Genomic DNA, 23137 nt, shown 5'->3' on the forward strand with positions numbered 1-23137 from the left:
GTGTCCAAACTCAGGCTCCTGCTGAAATCTTGTGGTATTCTGCTGTGTAGGCTAAACACGCATTGTGTCAAAATCTGTTTTCTTCCATCAATTTCAATTTAAATTCAACCGATCGTTCCCTTGTTCTTTTATAATGAGTCTGTAGTGTTTGCCCTACGGTACATGAAAACAACATTTTTATAAAATTACTCTTTGATTCATTTTATTTCAAGAGTAGAACATATGAAGATATTAAAAAGTAATTGCTTAAAGCAAAATAAGATAGATTTAGGCTTTCTATGGGTCAGGAAAAAGCAACTGTGGAGTTGAGGAAAGCTATTTTCAGATACCTGCTGTTTTGGTCAGAATACAACAAAACTGACACTGGAAGACAACAGAAACTGACTTGTGGTGAGGTAAAAGAAGAAAGAAAACACTTCCCTAAAGTTCATTTTTGGATATGATTCTTTTACCTCTCAGTACCAACAGATCTCCAAATTCGTGTGTATCTGCGAGTCCCTGAAATCTTATTTTGTGTGAAAAACAAGGCCACCAATCTAGTAACTTTGACTCCTTTGATCTTTTCCTGATTTGAGAAAAAACCTGGACATAAAAAGCTATTGCCACTGTAGGAGCTTACTGTTGGACCACACAGTTACTACGCTGTACTCAACATTTCCAGTCAAGAAAGAAGTCATTTTGTCTTCTATAATCACAAGTTAACAGCTTAGTGAAATGCTCACACCAATTTTAACACCACGGAGCAAAAGCTGATCTTCCCTCAAATCTTAACTCAAGCCTGCCAATATCTCCTTCCATTAAAAAACAACTATTCACCTCTACAGAGTGTTGAATCTGTGGACATCATCATATGAAGAAATAAATTTGCAAGCAAGCTGAGGTAAATGTTTTTAACTGTTCTGATGACTTCCTCAGTCTGTTACACTGGGTTTGCCCTGAGGCACGATACAGTGTATCTGAACCTAGATACACTGAACTAAAGGCGGGAACACATCAATCATATTCTGATATTCTCACGTGGTGGAAAAAACTTCTGTTGAAACTTCAAGTGAAGGCAAGCTGAGAGAAATATAAATTTTAGAGAAATTACGGTTTGGTGGTGTGCCTTTCAGGACCAGTACTTCAGGACATATGACTTTACTGCACAGAAAGGGAAAGTACTCCTAATGGCCTGATTTTGACATTTCATATAACGGTATTACTGAATTTCATACACGGTATTACCGAATGTATTAGAATAAAAACTGCAATTAATCTATTTGGAATACAGCTGTGATGATTGTTAACCTGAACAAAAAATAGAACAGCAAGTTTTATCTAAAAATGGTCCCAGTTCATAATTCTCCTTCTGGGAAACAGAGGCAATTCCACATTTGAAAGCGTAGGAGCTCTTTGTATAAAACTTTGGCAGCACTATGAAGTCAATGTAAGCTAGCAAGACAGATGGGAAGCTACAGCATATATTTTTTTTTTTCCTTTTTTTCTAATGGTTCCAAAGGGCACAGACAAGAGAGATAGCAGACACTTTTGAGGTGTGGAAGCTCTCGTTCTCTATCTTGAATGCTGCCTTCCTGACACAAACAGAGATAGCACGCATCTATCTCTGTGAAGACGCAGTGCTCCATTTGCCACTTTCATTCAAAGAAATCAACGAATCTTAAGGAATTAACTCCAAAAGAGTATGGCTGCATCTAGCTGCAGATATCTTAGCTTGATCCAACTCTACCATGTAAGATTTTGTGTTTATCTCTCCTTGACTTTCTTTAATCCAAACGAGCTGATTTTCTCCCTCCCAGGAATGAAACACCATGCTCTTTCTTTGTGTACAAAAACCCTACCAGATACATTAGCTGTCAGAACATGCAGAAAACCATTAACCAGAGGAAAAGAAAACAGTGGTCTGAAATTGCAATCAATCATTTGCACTGCATCTACTGGCTGGTTTGTTCTCTGCCTTGTCAGACCCTTCTCACACACTGGATGGATCTGGATTCTCTGAGTGAGACCATGACCCTCACCTGCCATTTGACATTAGAGAGCTCTGCCTGGTTCACTAATGGATAGATCACATCGATAAAACTGATTCCTTGCACTGAGTTGAAGAAACAGATGGAATGAGAAGATTAATCTCTGCTGAATGACGTTACAGGGAAGATGTAAAAGAGATAACAGAAATTACTGGCTAGGTCTCATATGAACTCTAGTTCACTGATGCATGAGATCAGCATTCCCAGTAGGCTCCACAAGGAATTGGATTTTTGTTTCTCTGTGAGCACTTTATGCCTGTCTTCATCTTCTGTTAACAACTGTCTGAGATGAAACCTTGTAGTGAGTGATGTTTGCCCTCAGCACCACTTTATGATTGACTTTCACAGAACCATATGACTGCATTTAATGTAAATCCAAGCCAGTCCAGAAACTACATCAAACTAAGACAAATTCACATCGTATCTTCTCTGCAGAGTTGCAATAAAAAAGTATAGCAAAAAAAAAGTGAATTTCTGTTTCTTCAGAGACAATATTAATACTACCATAACCCCAGGAAAAAGCTCCAGGATCATACCAGATCAAATGATAATCAAAGTTTGGGAGAAAGACAGAAAGAAAGAAAACTATTATCCATATGCAAAAACAGAGGAAACATCTGTGGGAACTGGAGATAAGCCTCTTCTAACAGTTTATTCAAATCTTTCAGAGAAACACTTTGCACATGGTAACACCAGCTTGAATTTGGCTGGGTTTACACTGAGAACCTGCTTTCCTTACAAACTAAACACTGGAAACCAAGAAAGAAAAAGTACTATGATGACTGAGGGAGTCTTCCTTCATTTTTGAGTGTTCTTCCACATCTGACCCCTGTCAGGTTACTGCTCCATTGATGACTGCTGCCACAGAAAGATTGGAAAACTCAAGCAGCAGAAACATCAAACACCAACCCAGACACTAGAGTGCACCTCAATCAGCTGTGAAAGCCAATGGGACATGGTGAACTGCAGCCCAAAACTTATCTTCATGAGTCCAGGAATACTTCTCTTTTGGATGTGCTCACCTTCTCAGTGGCATAAATAAGAATATAGTGCTATAGTACGCACCTAGTGCTTGTAAAAATCCTATTAATAATTCTTCCAAATTCAGATTAGGGCAGATACCTCTCTCCTGAGAAAGAGAGTTTCACTTCACTGTGATATATATATATACATATATATATGCATGTTTATAATCAAAAGAATCAGAATAACCAGGCTGTTTGGAGTCTGCTCTTTCGTGCTCCTCTATGCTGTGCTGCACTCTGTGAAAATGAGCAAGGGAAACAAACAATGCTAAGCTGCACTTTGCTTGCAGAAGAGAGCAAGGGAGTCAGATGCAATGATGCTGGCTGGGCAAACAAAGAAAGCTGGCACAGTTTTAGTTACTCATTTTCTTCTCTGCAGTGTAGTTCCATTACTTGCCTTCCAGAAGAGAGCGAAACTAGATTCACATATTGCTCAAGCAATATAAATTGATTCTATTCTCCTTACAAGCTTCTTCTGGGTTTCTTAAAAGTTAAACATTCACACTGATTTCCACCTAGGTTACAGTAAGTAATGTGGCCACTGTCATTGTTGCTGATGCTCACTTCAGAAGGGGAGACAAGCTGCAGGGAACAGACTTGACACCCTCCCTTCCTGAATTTCTGAATAATGACAGTACTTGTGCTACCCATGGGTGTCCCTTTTTGGCTTGTCTGGGCCACACTGAGTGAAGAACAACTTTTTGGGCCACATCTGCAACAGTTGCTGCTAACAACAATTGATAAAAAGAGCACAATAACACTATCAAATAGAGTAAATTTGCAGCAACAAAACATGACTTTTCATAGTCATTTTCACCTGATGAACAAGAACCTGTGCTTACAAGAATCTGCACCAGCAGACGTGAATGACTGTCACTGTTGCCACCGTGAAATGCACCACCCACTGCATCACTGCACTCACATCCACTGTTTGGTCTCCAGAAATGTTCAGCAAGCATTGATGAATGTCAATGGGTGCAATTTTTCTGCATGGAGGAATTCAATTTCACCCCTTTGCTTCATCCACACTTCCATGTCAGAAGCCAAATTGTCAGACTGCTTCCTCTGCTGCCACCTCCCTGTCCTGGTTTCAGCCCAGACACCACTGATGACACACTGAGGGGTTCTGCTGGTGCTGAGCAATCGGTGTGTGCTTGCAACAGAGCTGCAGCCCTGATGGTGTGGGGAGGCTGAAGGAATGTCCCAACCACAGCTCAGCTCAGCCATGCCTGTGCTACTCCAATTCCCATCTCTCCAAAGAATGGGAGGGTAAAAGAAAGAATTTGAATTTTACACTGAGGACTGCTCAAGTGAACATAAGGATTTATATAACAGTTCTTCATCTTGTTCTCTGCTCTTCTGGAATCATATCCCAACTGAGACAGAGAGAGAGAGAGAGACAGTGGTCTCTGAGTTGGAGTACTCTAATATCAGCCAGTTCCTTTCTTGAACACTGAATAAACTAAGCTTTCTGGAGAAAAAAGATAGTCAAAGAAGAAAGCACAACACTAGTACTTATCCAATCTCTTTCACTATCCTTGCTGTCTCTAGTAATCTGAGAAAGTAATTGCAGCAAATGCCTTGAAATACACACTGAAACAATTTCAAAAAAGCAGATACAGTTTAAGAGAGAATCTCAGAACTATGATATTTATTTATCTAACAGTTTAATCCTGAAGCTGAAACGAAGGTTGAAATTTAATCCACGGTACGAAGACTTGACTGGGCTACTGGACATTTAAGAGAGAAGTTAAAGAAGTGAAATATTATTCTGCCAGTGGCTGAAAGGATCTGATTTTGCCTCAAGCTGAAGACAGGCTGAAGTTTCCATCATTATGGATTTGTGAATCTCAGGTCTCTTATGGATGTCCATAGCTGTGGCTGCCTTGCAATTCAGAGCCTGAGATAATCTGTGCTGAACTCTGTGTTGCCACTACTATGTTACCAGCAGTCACTCAAACAGCCAGATTCACGTCACTGAAGTGACAGCACTGCCACAACCTCTGAGTTAGAGTCACTACAACCAACCTAGCAACTCTACGCATACATGTGATGAACCTATCACTCCTATTTTCTAGGCCCTTGGTGGGAGCTAATAACTTGCACATTCTCTTACATGCAAAACACCAAAACCTGCATAAAGACTTGAGAGATCACCATTCAGATAATCAGCAAGGAAGAGGACCAGACCTTGTGCTCAGGCAGGGTGACAGCTTTCCCTTTAATAGTATTCATTTCCACTGATGTCTTTTTGGAGATGGACTTGTCAGTGCACAACCAACATTAACTAGGACCTTGGACACCAATGTTATAAAGTCATCCAGCTCTTTGCTTTGTCATGATACTTGGTAATATTCTCTTACTTATCTGATTGTGACAGAAAGAATCTGCAGAATCTGTTGAAGTTCATTCCTAGTTCAACCTAAGTTACACTGATTGAGATGGTAGGCTCAACTGCAAGCACGTAGCTGTAGAAAGATGTTAGTTTTTAACACTGTAACTTGCTATATGCTTATCTTCATGGTCTTTTACCAAACTTACTATTGAAATGTTTGTTGTTGTTGTTTGTTTGTTTAATTTGGAAGAAAATTCAGAGATTGCATTGAAAAGCTTCTTACTGACTAAGAACACCACTGACAGAAAGTCTTGAGTCTCATCATTCCTATTCTATGAGAGTATATACCATCAGCCAAGGCTTCACATCATGCTGAGACAGTCCTACAGGTGATGAGGTACATGCTATTCAAAGGGATTTCATAAGCACTAACAAACAGTAAAGGAAATCTAATAATCTTAGTTCTCACCCTACTTAGTCCCTAATGCTACAGCATTTACCTTGCCCCACCAAATAATTTGTTCTTCTGAACTAATCCATCTTACCCATTTATATAGCTACACCTACTCCTCTTCTGCCCAGACACATCAAGATTTCTCACCCTACTCTGCGCTCCTGATTTCTTAATTCAATCTAGTTCACTGTGGCTTTGTAACTATCTGGCCTTTTTTTTTTTTTAACCAAACTCCCTGAACATCTTCCCCAGCACATGAAAAATATCCCCAGCCTTTGCAATCCCTGGAAATAAGGCTCTCTTAAGTGCAACAGGTTTTCAGATCCTATCCCTGCCAAAAATTTGAACTTTCAGCAAACGAAGCAATTCCATAAATAACTGTAAATATAAAGGATATGTTTAGGATCTTTGAGATATCTAAATATAGTTATTCACCAATAGTGCACCTTTTTATTTTCCCAGATTTTAATAGGATACCCCAATATCTCAGAGAGATTTTAGATAAAAGAAAAACAGGCTCTTTACTTCAAACTAAGCTGACTTTTTAAGATGCAAACACGTATTTACATATTAGAGAAAAAAGTGGCCATACCAAGGAAAGCCAACAGTACAAACCATTAAAATAATTTGAGATTTCCAGCTGCCTTATGCTAATTAATGCACAGTGCGCAAAAACGAATATCTCAAAGTCATAAACAACCATTCCTAAAGTCTAGGCATATGAATCATTAGAATTGCTATAGAAAATGGCTTTTTCTATTATCATTATTAACACTAAAATTGTCAAATTCATTAGATTAATATTCTCTCTGTAAGTCATACAAACTAAGAAATACTACACCATAATGTAACACACACATGACATGAAAGCACAGAAACAAATATATAATGAGTCTAGCTGTGACACAGTATGTTAGTGAGATTGATAAACTGAATCTTCATGCTGAAAGAATATCCAGTTTCAAATCTATTATGCATTGGAACGGATGTGTTATTATCTCTGGACTACTTTCACGCAATGAAGTGATCCCTGCTAGCATAATTATCAAAGTCAAGGGATTACAAACAAGATAAATTTCATTGTACTGCTACCTGAACTAGTATCAGTCAACAAGAATTTCATATAATATAGTCCATTTGCCAAAATACTTGCATTTGGTTGACCCGTTGCAAACATATAAACCAGGCATGCCCTGATTAACTTTCCTTCAGCCATTACATATCCAAATCAGTATTCTATGGCACTGATCTACTGGGAACAGTAATATATGGCCTGTGGGTTTGGTTTTTTATTTTGTTTTTTTTAAATATACAGTAAGCTGTATATTGGAAGAGTCTTCCAGCAAATATTCGCAGCATCTTCAAATTTGCTGAAAATTACTAATTAATTGAAGTTAAGCACACAAATCTCTCACTGCTGCTGATTTCAGTTTGTATCTAAGGGAAAGTTTAGGAGGTTTTTTTATACATGAAGCAGATCAATGTATGGTGTCAATATATTTTACAGATTAATTAATCTTTAATGAACAGATGCAGAAATCCTCAATTCAATCACATAGTATCTCACCTTGCTTATATTTTAAGAGTTAAAATCAGCAAAACAGAATTTGGACAAAGTCCTAATTTCTAGCCTAGCACTGACAAAAAAAAAAAAAAAGGCAAATAAATGATTAAAAAATCTTTTCTGAAACTGAACATACTGTGTTGGTTAGAAGGCTGGAATTCACCAGAATTATATTGCTTAGACAGGATTTTTTTTTAATCAGAAATCATGTATACTGATTTGTTAGAAGACGAGCAAATTGCAGTTCAAATAGAAGACAGGTATTAATGAAAAAATAAATAGACATGGAACAGTTACGTAATAGAAATGGTTTAACTGAACTAAAATGTTATTTATATGGAATTCTCTATGTCTTTTTTTTTGTTTTATATGTACTATCATCAGTGCCTACATATCTGTATCTATTATCAGCAGTTCAAATTTCAAACCAGCTGCTCGAAGCGTTTCAGATGAAATGCACAATTCTATTTAAAAAAGCAACCTTTCAGTTGGTCATTGCCCATGATACAATAGTATGTCATGATATTTCTATAATAAACGTTTGCTAAATAGGAAGTTGTAACAAACTGAGGATCAGATCAGGCAAATGGAAAAGCATGCAAACAGTTTGCAAAAGCTTGCAGAATCAGGCCACAGAATTAATACGACCTCCACTGCCCTTCTGTTTTCTTAACTGAAAGTGAATCTATTAAGTGAATAGATTTGGAAGTCAAATAACAATTTTTATTTATTATGAATCTGTATGACAAATTATTTAAAGTGTAATAATAATAATAAAAAAACCCCACAAAAACAACTGAAAGGATTAAGAGATGAGCAAGTCTGTTCCAGATGTTTTTCTGACCACTCTAAACAGACTTTAAGAAAAATATCACATTTTGCCTTCTGCGGCAACAGTTAGCATCATGCAAACGCTTAGAGTCACATACCCATAACTGCTATCGTGATATGTTGGAGAAAACACATCCATCTCTATTACGTTGTCATGACCATTTGCAAGGACTGCTTGATTTCCTAATTCTCTACATATAAAGATACAAAAAAACGAAATTAGAGTGGCAATTTCAAATTAACGAATGGGATGATCCCACAAAAAAAATTCACTCATTCTATTGAATAACTTGCTTTTCCCATGGATGTAGAAAAAAACACAACTGCATGCTGAATCTAGGATTTATCTGCCTTCTGGACTATCCCTGGAGCTACATGCTGACACAGGGTTTATTACAAGGCTACTGTTAGGAGGACATTTCCCTTTGGCGATCCCCTACTTCTGTGAAAGACCTAGAATCAAATTCCTGGTTGCTACCAACAGCAAGACAGAGTTTAGGTCTGGGCAGTGTGTAGTTGGAGGATGTTTACTTGATGAGGTTGGAGCAGAGTTAAAGCAGTGAAATAGAACGGAGACTATAAAATGCACAGCCAGTCAGCCAGAAAACATGCTGAGGGGCAGCTGACACTGAGTGGAGATCTCATGTTCTGCATGTGGTGTCCCACAGTGGCAGGGTAGGGAAAGGACACACCACAGACATTTTCTCTTCCGGGGAACGGTGAGAAATGAAAGTGGATACACATAACTAGGCACTATTCCTGCTTTTATAGCTGCATATTTATAGCTCTACTTAAACAATGAAAAGATTAGTTTTGGAATTCTTCCTAAATTTGCATCCATGCTTGCTTCAACAATTCCTCCTCTTTGAATTGAGAAATTACTAGCTCAAGGAATTCTGTGGAAATAACACTGAAATCTGTCCTATTGGTGCTTGCCTAGGACACAGGACAAAAGAGACAGCATGCTCAAATTGCAAGTCTTCATGGTGACAGAATGGGATTCGTGTGTCAGAAGGATGCCAGAGACATCAAGCAGAAATCTGAAGCAACAGATCACTCACGCTGTGGGGAGCTTATAAGCATACAGGGCCATTGTGCTTGGATTCAAATACAGATGCTTGGTAAGCATCCTGACTGTACAAGAAATCTGTCACATAGAAACAACCTTTTTTGGACTAGTCGGTTGCCTTGAATAACATTTCTAGTTTGTGCTATCTACTGTCCCCACAGCTACAGCATGGCAATATTTAAAAATGTGTTCATCCTCCCAGTAACCCAAGTAAAATGAAGAACCATTTCCTCCATTTGCTGGTTGGCAATATGTCATGGCCAAAACAATTCTCCAGGTCTTCAGAGAAGCAGGACTTGAACTCCATTCCCAAACTGTGGTTTTAGTGTGTACCACTCATTTTCAATATAATTACATCTTTAATCAACTACGTGTGTGAAAACCTGCAAGACTTACAGAATGAAACAATTTTGAATTTGATTAAGCTGGACACTGTTTTAGTGGGTGGAATGCATAAAACAGCTGCTTTGAGCAGACTTTAACTTCCAGCGCTACTGTGGTTTTGCAGAAAATCAATCAGGCTTTACACAAATTGATTTAAGGGTACCCTGGAAACTATTAAAACTCTTTCCACACCTTAATCAATACTGAAGGTGTTAGCCTCATTGGCAGTCCACCCCAATAAAGACACGTGGTTGTTCAGCACTCATCACAACTAAGGAGCTCCTAAAACCTCTGCATGCTAAAATGAAGTTTGGAGAAAGCTCGCAGAATGCTTTTGAAGTAGCATATGCTAGAATTTGTTTTACCCGTGTCACCTCTGAGGTAATCTAGTAACTGAACTTAATGGTTCAAAATGCGGAGCTGCTTTACAGTCATCGTGTATTTTTTCAGACTTTTCCATCTTTCTTCTCAGTAAAATTAGCAGAAAACAGAATACAGTAATGCGTCCACCTATTCTATTTTTAAGAATAGATTAGGGGTAACAGAAGACTATGTGACATCAGTATGAACTGTGAGAAAATAATTTAGTTTCTTACAGTTTCTATTAAAAATTCTTAACCCATCATAAAAAACACAGTCTTCCTTCTTTAAAAACTAGGTATGTTACACAGCAAATCAAGTGAGAGAATGTAAAGTTCACACACCGCTCAGCACAAGTTTTGACTAAATTTATGTAAAATTCTCAGAGATTTATTCCTGGACTTGGAATATGTAAATTTTCCCCTGCTGACAATTTATCTTAGACATTCGTTGTCTTAAATTAATAAAATATTGCCTAAGAGATTATACCAGCTGGTTTTTATAAATAAATTGATGACATACTCTTCCCCTGCTCATTTCTATCTTATGTAATTGATAGTACGTCAGAAAAAGTCTGTGAAGATTTAACAAAGAAAGCATCTAAAGAACTGATTTACTAAGTATTCTTAAATCTCAGTCTTTCAGGTTCTACTAGAATGCAAAGCCATGAAAATATAAGTAATCACCTTGATGCTTGAGAATACAGTATTAAATCTAAAGAATATAAGTACAGAATAATAGAAGATTAGAAGTACTAAATATCTAAAGAATACAGTACTAAATTTTAATAACGAAGGTAAGAAAAACATACCAGTATTTAATTACTTAATTGCAATTTATAATATGCAGACACTTAGCAAGTATTCATGCACTTGCATGATTTTGGCTGTCCAACATATAATTCCAGGAACAAAATGTGAAGTTATTCAAGATATTCCTGCTTTATATTCCTCCACAAGTTATTATTGTTAACGGGTGCTGTTTTCCCCAGCTGAACCAAAATTGCATCAAGTTGAGAAAAAGGCTAATAGTAAAGATCACTAAATGTCCAACAGAAATGTCCTGTAGCCTGCAAGAAATCAGAGGAAACCAGCAGGAAATAATTTCCATCTTCCTTGCTTTTTTTTTCCCAAAAGTTGATTTTACTTTCATTGTTCTGAAAGTAATGTATCCTATTTATTTCCGTGGAAATGACAACTGGTACAAAGAGCACAATATAACTACTTGACAGAAGAAATTCTCAGCTACAAAATGCTAGTCAGTTATGCATTTTTGCCAGTGATGAACAGGAGCCTGCACATCACCATGATCCTAACAATTTGCACCAGCGGAGATGATCCACTGTATCACCACAGCTGAAACACACCACCGTCTCACTGTGCTCACACCCCATGTTTGGCCTCCACGTACGTTCAGAAAGCGCCCATGAACGTCAGTGGGTGCCAATTTTTCTGCATGGAGGAATTAAATTTCACTCCTTTGCTCCATATGTGCTTCTGCTGCTGCCACCTGTCACATGACAACAAAATGTAATGGAATACTGATGGGAAGGTTCAACCTCTACTGTTGTACCACCAACATCCACCTCTGATGTTTTGGGTCAACATTAAAATAGCAGGCATTACCTATGGAGCAGTTCTCAGCCTTAGTAGAAAGAGGTCAGTTTTTGCTACTGCTGGATAAGCATGCTGTCATTTAAAGATCACATCAAAGGTGCAAGAAACACTCATGTAACTCAAGTTGTGGTTTCAGACCTCATAAAATTTTAAGGAAAAGTTCTTTTTTTTATTAAAAAAATACTAGAATTTTGATTGGACTTTATCATATCAGCTTACAGTTCATCCATTTACAGACTAAGAGCAATGCTTTACAAAAGTATTAACACTATGCAGAACCAAATTGCAGCACATTCTATCAATTACACAACTGAAAGCAACGTTACAGAATATATATCTTGAAAGTCACCTCTTTTACTACCACAAAATCATTGGGACTGAAATCTCCCTCAGGTTCTGCAAATATATCCTTCTCACCTGCATCTACAAAAACACTGTATTCACTATCCAGCTGTATGCGACAGCAAGCTGTATTTCATTTTTATGCCACCCATCACCAATAAGAGCTATAGAGGGAAAGATAGCTATGCATATATGCTGACATTCACACTCTGTAGCTCTAAATGACAGTCATCTAAGTCAGATAAAAAAAAAGAAAAGCTGAGTACGGTCATAAGCTAAAATACTGCCAAAGATGAAATAAACTTCCTTTTAGGCTGAAAAATGGATAAAGGAAGAAACCCATCACAAAGTTGTTAATATAGTTGAAATTGAGACTAAGAATCGCACTCAGTAGGGAACTTCAACCAAAAAGAGAAAAATCAATGACAAGTTCTTCACCTCAAGCGTTCCAACCAAGTGATACTATTAGAGAAACTACAGTAAAACTGTGTCAGTTTTAATGTGAAACTTTCACATTTCAACTCAGGTACAAGTGTTCAAAACGTGAACACTCATAGACCTGTAGCTTCCCATCACGATCATTTAAAAGATTAAAAGTTTCTATTTGACAAAAAAATACTTAATCTTGACTGGAAGCAGTATTCTTATTTAAATATACTTATAAAAACAGTGAAAACATACACGGCAATGAATACAAATATCAAAGATCTTATCTCTCACAGAAGATTAACCAAGTGCCCTGAAAACATCCACCATCTTAATACTCTTTTCCACTACAAACTTCTGTCATAAAAACATCCCAAATATTTTCTCAGCGTGCTAGATTAGCTGAATACTACAATGAAATTCCTTCAGAGGAATTCTGTCCCACAGTTCCCAAGCAGCATAAGCAATGCAGCAGCATTTAAGTTTGGAGAGCTAAACTGTTCCCCCAAAAAATTGCCTGAAGCATTTGTAGGGACAAAGCAACAGAAAATCTTTAGGTCACGTATGTTCTGACATTCTCAAAATCAGTTGGACTATTATTACTTCATTGCAAATCATAAGCTAAAAGGAGTCAAAGAATGAACTGAAGGGATTTCATAAATATTTTCAAGAATTACTGTCAGCTTCAATATAGCTGTAAATGTTCAGTCTGATGACTAAATTGGAATATTATGGCTTATGCTAATAAAAAATTAGTGCTGATTGACTGTTTCACAAGTATTAATTAATCACTGTAGGTAAATTCAGCTCTGTGTCAGTAAGTCCTATAATTCTCTTTTTTTTTTTAATAGATCATTCTGCATCATACATTATTCTGCATCTATAGAAGCTTGTGTCACCCTTTATATTAGCTGCTCCCTTCCTAGAGCCAGCTATCAATTCTAAAAGACAGGAAAGAATGGGAACAAATTAATCATTATAGCAGAACTATGCGATTCTTTGGTCTCACCAAACCCTAGGTGAGTTTAGAAAACATCTGGCCTCATATGGGGATTTCTTGAAAGCTACCAAGTGCTAGAATTAAAAAGTTACTGAAAGTTCATTCACATCTGACGTGTATGACAGGGTATGTTTAACACACAACATATCTGGCAAGCAAAACAAGACATCTCTTCGAACAGTCAAAAGTCACAAATTATGAACAGGAAGGAAAATGTTCATCTTGAAAAATTAAGATACTCTCCACATCCAATTACTGTGCCATAATCATTGTAAGGGAAAAGAGTGGAATTGTGGATTTTGGAGCAAGGACAGAATATTTTAGCACAGAAAAGTTTTCAGCGTTATTTGCTGAGTAAGGGGAAGTATTAGCTGCTGGCTCACTTTCAAGTTAAATGTTTCCTTTAGAAATGCCAGTCTGTAGTAGTACCTAAGTAATTACCTGCTTTCCAGTGGCGCATTACTGCCAAGGACCCAGCTGTCCTGCAGCTGGACTGACTCAGGTGTGGTTTGCAGCTCGGCGGGCAAAGCAGCCGGCGGGGCCGGACTCTGATTCCTCCTATTTGTCAGTGAGTTTCTGTTAAGTGAGGTGATGGATGGGTGATGCTGTGCTGAATGTTGCTTGTGAGAAGGTGGCAAAGGCTGCAGGGTCGACTGGCCTTGGTTATTTGGAGGTTGTTCTAAGAAGAAAGAAAATTAAAAGTTTGTTATACAGTGTCTCAGCAGTTGCTACATCCAAAGCAGAATGTGAAATTCAATATGATCCTATCGTCTTAATATATTTGCATATTATTTTATTAGCAGACATTCAGTGACATTCTTGAAGAGAGAGTTTACCCTTGATACACAAAGTTCTAATTAATATACAACAGATGGTAAAATTGCTTTTGGTTTTAATTTGTTTCAGGGTTTTTTTTTATTATTTTTAAATCTGGTTTTATTAACACCTACAGAAAACAGCATCTGACAGATCTCCTAATGCGCCTTTAGATTTCAGCTTTTTTTTTTTTTAACAAACCAACCCTGAAATTAAATGGGTAATTTCAGTAGAACACAAAGGTTTTCAAAATGCGTATAATCCCTGTAATTATTTAATGGAGTTTTTTAAGCTTTATTTAACTGCAATAAATTATTACAAGCTAGTTGCTTAACAGCAGTAGACTACTCTAGTTTAGTGCATTCCAAATAAGGCAGCTCTGCACTATGATCTGCTAATAGATGCTAAGTATTCTTTAGCAGAAGGTCACTCTGTGAAGCAGATGTTGCTTCATGGATATTTAACAGACTGAATCACATCTGATTACAACGTCAGAAGACTCATATACTTAATGACCGTCACATCCATTAGAACACACACAGAACAGATTTTCCAATTTCACACTACGTAATAGAACTCCATTTTGGAGTATGTCACAGGTGATCAGACAGCCAGGCATCTAAACAGCAGAGGAAATCTTTTTTTGCTTAACCAAAGCACACAGCACCCACAAAGCTTGAAAACAAACCCTTAAGGAACAACAAAACCCACAGTCAAGTAACTCCAACAATGTTAGGTTCTAACAGTCTGTTCTGCGTAATCAGTAGGTAATAAATCATCACTTGAAGAACAACCTTGCCATACAACACAAGGAACACAAAGAAAGCACCAGGGCACTCCATTGATAATCATTTAGAGATGACTGATGACACTTAAAAATGTAACACTTCACAAGAGGGAATTAAAATTGTAATCTATTATTTCCTAAAGTAACGTAGTAAAACATAATAATATAAATGCAAGTTTTCAGCAAAGCAGAAGGTATAGGGCACGCACTTTGCTCACAGTGTAAGTGCTTTCACATGAAAGAGGGAAACTAGTTTTTTGATCTAAGTAAGAGATTCTGTTTCCATCTGGTTATGATTGCAAATTGTTACCAAACCAACAACACAGCTGCACAGAAAACACAGACAGTATCTCCATTCAAACAGATGTCTCCAGTAACTTGTGGGTGACTATTCTAAAAATACCTTTACAGCGAGTAATTTCTCATGTTGCAAGCGAAGTTTTAAGAATGATAAGGAATAGACATGCTAAACTTAAACAGAAAGCACAGCCTTTGGAATCATTCCTTTTCCAGGAAGCTCTCTCTTCCTTTCCAGTTTTTCTTTGTGGTCTGTGTGACATTTGTCACAGACAGCAGCAATGCTGACTGTCCCAGAAATAATTTACTTAGCCAATGAAGTTCTCAACTTCAGCCAGAACCTTAACGTGGTCACAAAAAGATGCTTATCCAGGAAGGATACAACTGATCGGCTTTATCATTACCAACACTGACACAATGGGTGTCACTGCACAGGACTGAATCCCACATTTCAGTAGATGAGTTAAAGGGCAGTGTAACAGACCAACACTTAACAGAAATTTTTTGGCCTCTGCCTACTTAAAATTTGATTTAGATTACAATCTTTCACCAGCAGATAAATAGACTAACTGTAGCACCATCTTACCTATAAATACATAGGACCACATATGTAATATAAAAGTATGTATATTCACATATATGTCTAAAGAGGCATTGTGCAACTTTATGTACACATAAAAGATTAATTACAAGACAGGAAAAAAATACATTCATTTGTTAACTTGTTTATTTTCAATCATAGAAATTAATTAATAGAAATGGCTCTAGAGACCCAACTTCTCTTTGTTATTCCTCTTTTTGACCCTCTTACTTGCCAATCCTTGCTGAAAAGCATTGCCAGGACCTCCTCCGTCCAGCTCCTACTATGCAAATTATTATTCTAACTTTCTCTTTCTTTAATGTTTCAGCTCATTTAAAATTCCAGCTAAAAAGTCAATCTCAATCTCACTACTATTTTGTACTAAAGACCTAGTAAGATCATCTGCTCAAAAGGAAGCAAAACTAACATTACTCTCCACAGAAGAGTGTGAGCGAGAGGATGGCCATATGCAGAGTATCACAGACAGACCTTCCCCCTACTACTGGGGAGTAACAGGCACATTAAGAGTTATTTATGCCCTTTTCTGAAGAAATACTTAGCTCTAGAAAGTACACAGATGACATGCTGGAGGACTCAGCCCAGAGAGCAGCTACTCAGACCTCTCTTTGGGGTTTTGATTATTTCCCCCAGACACTTACTATGAATTTACAAAGCCCTTCTGCTTCATAACATATAAGCATTTCTGACACCGAAATTACAGCGTGGTATATAAAATAAATTAGGAGTTTGGGGGATGGGCTTGTAACCATAAGGCGCAGGCTAGAAGCCAACAAGAAGAGCACATCAAGTGCTTTTTTGTGAAGACCACATGACCTAGAAAGTGCTGTCTTGCTCCATAGGATGCTGCTAGGTGACATTTTCTAGTGTCTGAGGGCAAGTTCAATTGGCAGGGAATCCTGAGCCTACACAGAATCAGAAACGCCAGCAGAATTTGCAGTGATGTATGCTTCTTCTAATTGTATAAGAGCCACAGGCAGAATTGAGCCTAACAAGGTTAGATTTTCCTGTAAGTCAATAGAGCTTCAATCTATAGTCCTCTGAATTTCCTCAGTCCTGCATTGTCAATCTGAACAAGAGATCACTGAGAACTGCTCTTTCGATCTTTTCTTCTACTTGCCAGATTTCCTGAATCCACTGATTTTTTGAACACCACACAATTTCTAACAGATATGTCAATCTTACTCATTTCTGAGGAAGAGACAAGAATCACACCAGTTGCCTCTTGAATGCTATTCTTAAGCCTGAGCCAGGTTCTCTTTTGATACACTCCTCTTTTAAGGAGCTAATAGCTAAAGAACTATTAGCATTATTGCAGCTTTCACACAAAGCTACAAGGGTCTTACATATTTAACTCAGCCTCTCAAGATCACTGTGATGTTAATGAAAATATTCTCACTGTACATGCAGGAAAACTGAGGCTTAGATGTTGACTGGCTCTTTCAGGTCTCCTGAGAAACCAGTACAGTGCTCTGAAAAGCACTGGATTTTTGCTTATCATAATTAAAATAGAGAATTGATAAAGACAGTGGGAGTTTCATGGGTTTGATGCATGTCTTCTGAACTCTGTAGCACCAGAGACTGGCAAAAATACTTCTGCACATCCTACAATAGTCAGCATGGACACATGACACCACCCTCTTCCTCTCTACTAGTCATCAAGTTGAAAAATGCAAATCCTAAAGAGAAACCTTCTTCTCTTAGAAGAAAAACAGAAGGAATGGGGACTTGGCCAGGGCCCTCACTACAAACTACTTATTAGGAACTGCCTTCAGTGCCAGGAAGAAGAAAGGCTGTTCAAAACTGCTAAGTCACAATTCTTCTGAAATACTTAAGAGGTACTGCAGAAAGTTACAATTGCTTTAAATTCGATTTTAAATGCTATCTCCATTGACTTAATCTCAATGGAAATGGCTGGTTTACTCCAAAACTAAGCAAGTATAGGTAATAGTGGGCTTCTGTCTGAAAACAGTAAGTTTTAATTGGAACTTTCTTGTTCTGTCTAGACTTTAACGACTGTAGAGCAACCCCATTCATCTTCCAGAGATTCCTGCAGAAACAAGCAAATGTAAATGTAACCACGTTGTGTTCACAAGTTGTCCAGGTACTCCAAAAAACCCTCTCATTTTTGAGGCATTTGCAACATAAGGGAACATCAGATAATTATGCTTGTCAACATACGTACAGAACTTGGAAAAATCATAAGAAATCGAGTGGAAGACTGTCTTACTACAGTTCTATGAATTTTTCAAAACATATTAAAATTGTTATTTACCCTTGGGAGCAACATTGAAGCAAAGCAACCATTTCAATTGTAGAAGTAAATTATATGCAATCTCTAGCCTTTCTCAATAACTTCTTCTCTTTTCTTTTCCGAAAAGTAATTTACATTTAATTAATTTTATTATTTGTTATTGAATTCAAACAGCATACAAAAGAACACACAAGAATGCCTGTGCAAAAGTAAAAAGGGAGAGGAGAGAGAGAGAGATTTAAAGTACCTACTGCCATTTGGAGGAGAGGGGTTAATTCAGAAGGAGAAAAGCAGACTGAGGCTTCAAGAAAAAGTAATTTGTTGCACATTTAACATGCTAGCCTTTCTGTAACAGACAGATTGCTGAGACCTGTCAGCCAGCTACTCTACGAAATAGAGGTGATTTCCATTTGATAAGGATGAGGCTTCTTAATAGTGTATAATTATCTGTAACTTTGAGTTTCCCTGACAAACACAAAAGCAAAGACATACATTATGTTATAAACATTTCAAATGTGAACAGAATGTAACTGAGTACCTATGTCTGTAAGAGAGCTAACTCTTTCTAATAAGCTTTCTCCTTTTTCTCTCCTCTCTTTAGGAGACTTCCTTCTAGGGTAGAATAAACATCCACAATATACGCTACGTAAAGTAGCTGGACTAGACTGAACTCCCTAGAAAACTGGTAGAGAAGAATGATAATCCTTTATTTCCAGGTCGCTGGCCACAGGTTTGGCTAGCAGCTGATTATAAGTGATCAAAAGTAATTTCCATAAGCAGTGGCTCAATTTTTTGAAAAACAACAACAAAAAAATCCTACCACAACAAAATCAATGCAATGCTTTGTCTGACTCAGATTTTACCTAATTGGTACAGGGATATACCTCCCAAAGTCCTATAAATAGAAATGGGATTTACCTTGGGAATTGTTGCAAATAGAAGAGTTTGGATGTTGCAGCTGCATTACTCCTAAAGCCCCCAGAGGCAGGAATTCCCTGCTGATGGAAGGGGATGACAGACTCCCTCCTGCACTGCTTCTGCAGGGTGCCAAACCACTTGCTGCAGAGCTCTTTGGTCTGGGGAGCATCCTTTGTGAGAAACTCTCTTTAACTAATGAGGGTTAGAGCTTTTGAGAAAAATGTACTATTTAGGTGCCCATTTGCAATTGGGCTGATGTGTCTTTTGAAGGAATCACTGCTTTTGTGTACTTTCACTGCCACAGCGTGCAGGAATCCTTCTCTGGTCATTTGCTACAAGCTAGAGTAGCAATCCAAGGTTACCTACCATATGCATCATTTTGTGGTTAATTGCAAGTATTTGCTTATTCTTATTGATGTCCAAATGGGCTTTGCCCTGCCAACTGTTTCAAGGAGCCAAGCTATAGGCTGAAGCCAAGGAATGAAGTGACACAGGGCCAGCCACCATAAGAGAGCCCTTTCATTTTGTTGTGCCATCAGTCTGCACTATCTTTTCCTGCTTCTATTACAATTAATGGTCACACAAATGAAAACAGCATTAACCCACCACCACTGCTCACCTCTTGATGCACTCTCTTTTGTACTACCTCTGTGTTGACTAGAATGTGAAGAAGAGACAAGGACACTTTGATCAAGATATGCATCTGTACCTTGTGTGTGAGTACGTATACTATTATAAGATAGGAAAGAGTCATACAAGTAGGCTGATCAAAGCAGGCCAATGTTTGTCTTCCCATCAGTACACTGCCTGTAGGGTCTGACAACCTGTCAGGCTACCTGGGAAATGAGAAACTACCAGTAAATCCAACTGCAGGATACGTTCCCAAACACTGCGCTGCCTTCTTTATGCATCATAAGCTTGGACAAAATAAAGAAAAACTGAATGTTGTAATGCACATGACACTTTTTTTTTTTCCTAAACCAAAGCATTATTTTACTTTATAAAGAGAAATAAAGATTTTTTCTGTAAAAGGAAAGGAAGACTTTGACTGCAGAGAAACTCAGTCTAATAGTACAGATGTGGTGACTATCTGCCAAAGATCTACCAGATGACAGGGGGCTCCCTGTAAGGTAGCAGGACAGTCTTGAACACATTGATATTTTCAACCACAAAATGTGTTGATAATTTCCCATATCATCTACAGACATTGTTTTTTGACACTTAAACATACACTGGTAAACAGAAATATATCATGCAAAAAATGTACAAAAATGCGGTCTTTAGAAAAGGAAGAGAAATATTTTTGCCAGTCTCTTTCAGCTAAATTATTCTGATGCGCTATCTGCAGGAGTGCTACTTTGAGTTACTGGTACACCTGTAATTTAGTCTTTCCACTTTGCAACCATTTAGCTATATTTCCTTTCAGTAACTTCAGACTGATATCACCTGTGCATGCTCCCCCATCTATTAGAATTCAGTCCTCTGTAACATTTCACAAATCTTACTGTAGTAAAGAGAAGCCTTCAGTTTCCAACAATCTTTTCAACACCTATCAAGTATCTTTTCACAAAAATGGGAAGTTTCTGAAATAAACTTTAAGCATATTTGGAAGAGAGATTTTTTGTCATCTCTGGTATTTTTAGAATAAACAAGCTAAAGAACTATCTACCATATATGATATGCGACCCTGTGAAAACAGATAAAATAACTTTCTATTTTATGGCATTTACTTTGAAAATCTGATTAAGATAGATGTCTCTAGTCCGTAATTCTTCAATGTCATGTTGTCACAGTTCCCATCAGCAAGATGCTTTAAAGGCTTTCGATTAATATTGCATGCCAGAACTGAAATTACATCCTTTGTCGTTTAGTTCTTAATGGTGCAAGTGATATCTATCAAGCAGTGTTTTATGAAGCATGTGTGATTTTTATTAGAGGCTGTTTTCACAAATCTTTTTCAGGTTTCATAAAGTCTGTTCATGGTTCACAACAAACATGCCCTGCATGCAAGATTATGCCTATTCACAAATGCAGAATAGAACTCAAGATTTTTTTGGTGAGGTTTAATCAACAGAAAAAAAAAAGTCCCATCCTGCAGTCTGTATAAAATCATCTTAATTGGCAATGCAAAAATATTACTGTAGAACTAGGCAACTAGATAGTAAAAAAAAACAAACAGAAAAACAAAGGAATGCAATTGTGTGTTCTTTTCTTAAAGACTGAGTTAGTTCACAAATTTACATGGATGCCTTTTCTTTTAAAATGAAGGTGAGGGGTAAAACAGAAGATGCATCACGCTCCCATGATCCAAATATGACAGATTTTCTTGCAGCATTCACCTTTGTAAAAGAAGATGCATGTACCTAAAATCTCTTCAGTTAAATGGAAACCAGATAGTTGAGAAAGAATCTTTGAGTTCATTGTTTTTGATCAGCCTTTGGTAGACATTTTAAATGAAAATGTGCAAAAATCAAGCTTGTATCATAGAGGACAGAATTCATTTTTCCAACATTTTTGTCCAAAGCCATAAGGAATTTTCTCTTAATACCTGACAGAGTACAGCAACTGCACTGCAGGGAAGAAACACTGCCCACTGAGAAGAAAGAGGGCATTTCTTACACAAATGATGGTGAAAAGGGAAATTGGAAGATTTACTTCTGAAAGGTTTACTAAACATTGTTTCTACTTTCTGTTGTTCACAGTGGGAAATGAACAAGCTTACTTTTAAAACATTTTTTTCCATTAGCTGGAATCGATTCTCAAAGCATTCCAGCAAATCTACATCCAGCCTGCAAGTGCCCCGTTAACCCTTCGATACACAAGTAAAGTGCCGTCGTTATTGTAGCAAGCAAGATATGGTTAATATACATACTGTAAAATGATGCATGCTTTCTTGTCCATAGTACCAGGAGAGACTGGTTAAGAAAAAACAATTACAAAAACATAATGTGGTGGAAGGGCTCAGATGAGCAGAACAAAATAACCTACAAGGAGGAAAAGTGATGATAATGCTCTCATTCACAAGACAAACATTTTAAGTAACAAAATAGAAAACTTTGCAGGTTTTTGATTGAGTTGAGGATGGTTTAGTCACCTTATTAAAGCTTGAAACAGATAAATATTTCAGCGTCACTGAAAAGAGCTACAGTGAAATGAGTTCAGCAAACAACCTTCCTAATAGCAGCCTCTTTATCCCCAGAGGGACTTAAGAAGCAAGACGAAAAATAAAGTACAGAAATGCAGTTAAAATAAATTGAAATTTAACCTGCTGGGTTAATACACTTAAGATCTTGCTTTACAAGAAAAAGAAGAAAGAAAATAACATAACCCACGAGATGGTAACCTCACACAGAGAATGAGCTAGAAGCAAAAGCATACCTTGCTGTCATAGCACGTGAGCACCCTCTAGCCTCATGCTGGGCTAACCCATACTGAGGTTTACCGGGGATGCTAAGAGGCACTACTTCTATAATCACATTAGGACCAGAAGTCTGTGAAACAAAGCATAACCCTAAAATAGAAAAATGTCATTGATGCATTTTCAACAATTTATGTGAGGAACAAAAGGGGGAACAAATGCTATTGGATGTAAGTTCCTCACTTGAGACACCAAAATGAAATTCAGCTAATGTTACGCAGTGATGCTAAACTTAATAATGAAACCTTTAGTGGTATGCTACTGGCATGGCTTCCCCACAGCAGGATTTAGATCTTGATGGAAGCCCTGTATTTTGCAGCAGTCTCTCAGAGCAATGATCCCACTTAACGACTGCACACTTGTCTCAACTCAGAATATAGTTTTCAGCATCTGAAATCAAACTCTCCTGCTTCCATTTTTTTTTTTTTTTTTTTGGAACTAGGAGTAGAAAGTTAGGCAATTATTGCTAGCTTCAGATAATGCTCGCTGGTAACTCAAGAAAAAAACAGTTGATGTCAATGTACCTTTGAGGTCACAAATTGAAGGCTAGCTTTTTAACCACAGAATTCAAGTATTCACTGAAAGAAGAGAAACACAAAACAAAAATGGTGAGGCC

General features: G+C 37.5%; 1 protein-coding gene across 4 annotated transcripts in view; it reads right to left on the minus strand.

Annotated features, from left to right (window-relative positions):
• TENM3 (teneurin transmembrane protein 3) overlaps positions 1-23137 on the minus strand; it is a 304193-nt gene that overhangs the window by 117808 nt on the left and 163248 nt on the right. For 3 of the 4 annotated variants that reach the window (XM_065736567.1, XM_065736566.1, XM_065736565.1), the window contains exon 3: positions 13875-14112. In XM_065736567.1, coding sequence (XP_065592639.1) covers positions 13875-14112 — 238 coding nt within the window. Of the gene's footprint in view, positions 1-8334; positions 8428-13874; positions 14113-23137 lie in introns of all 4 variants that reach the window. The other variant, XM_065736563.1, reaches the window with a different exon arrangement.

The sequence above is a fragment of the Cyrtonyx montezumae genome, unplaced genomic scaffold, assembly GCF_038088225.1.
Source record: "Cyrtonyx montezumae isolate F1298 unplaced genomic scaffold, pur_monq_1.0 scaffold_2, whole genome shotgun sequence".
In the NCBI taxonomy this organism is placed as follows: domain Eukaryota; kingdom Metazoa; phylum Chordata; class Aves; order Galliformes; family Odontophoridae; genus Cyrtonyx; species Cyrtonyx montezumae.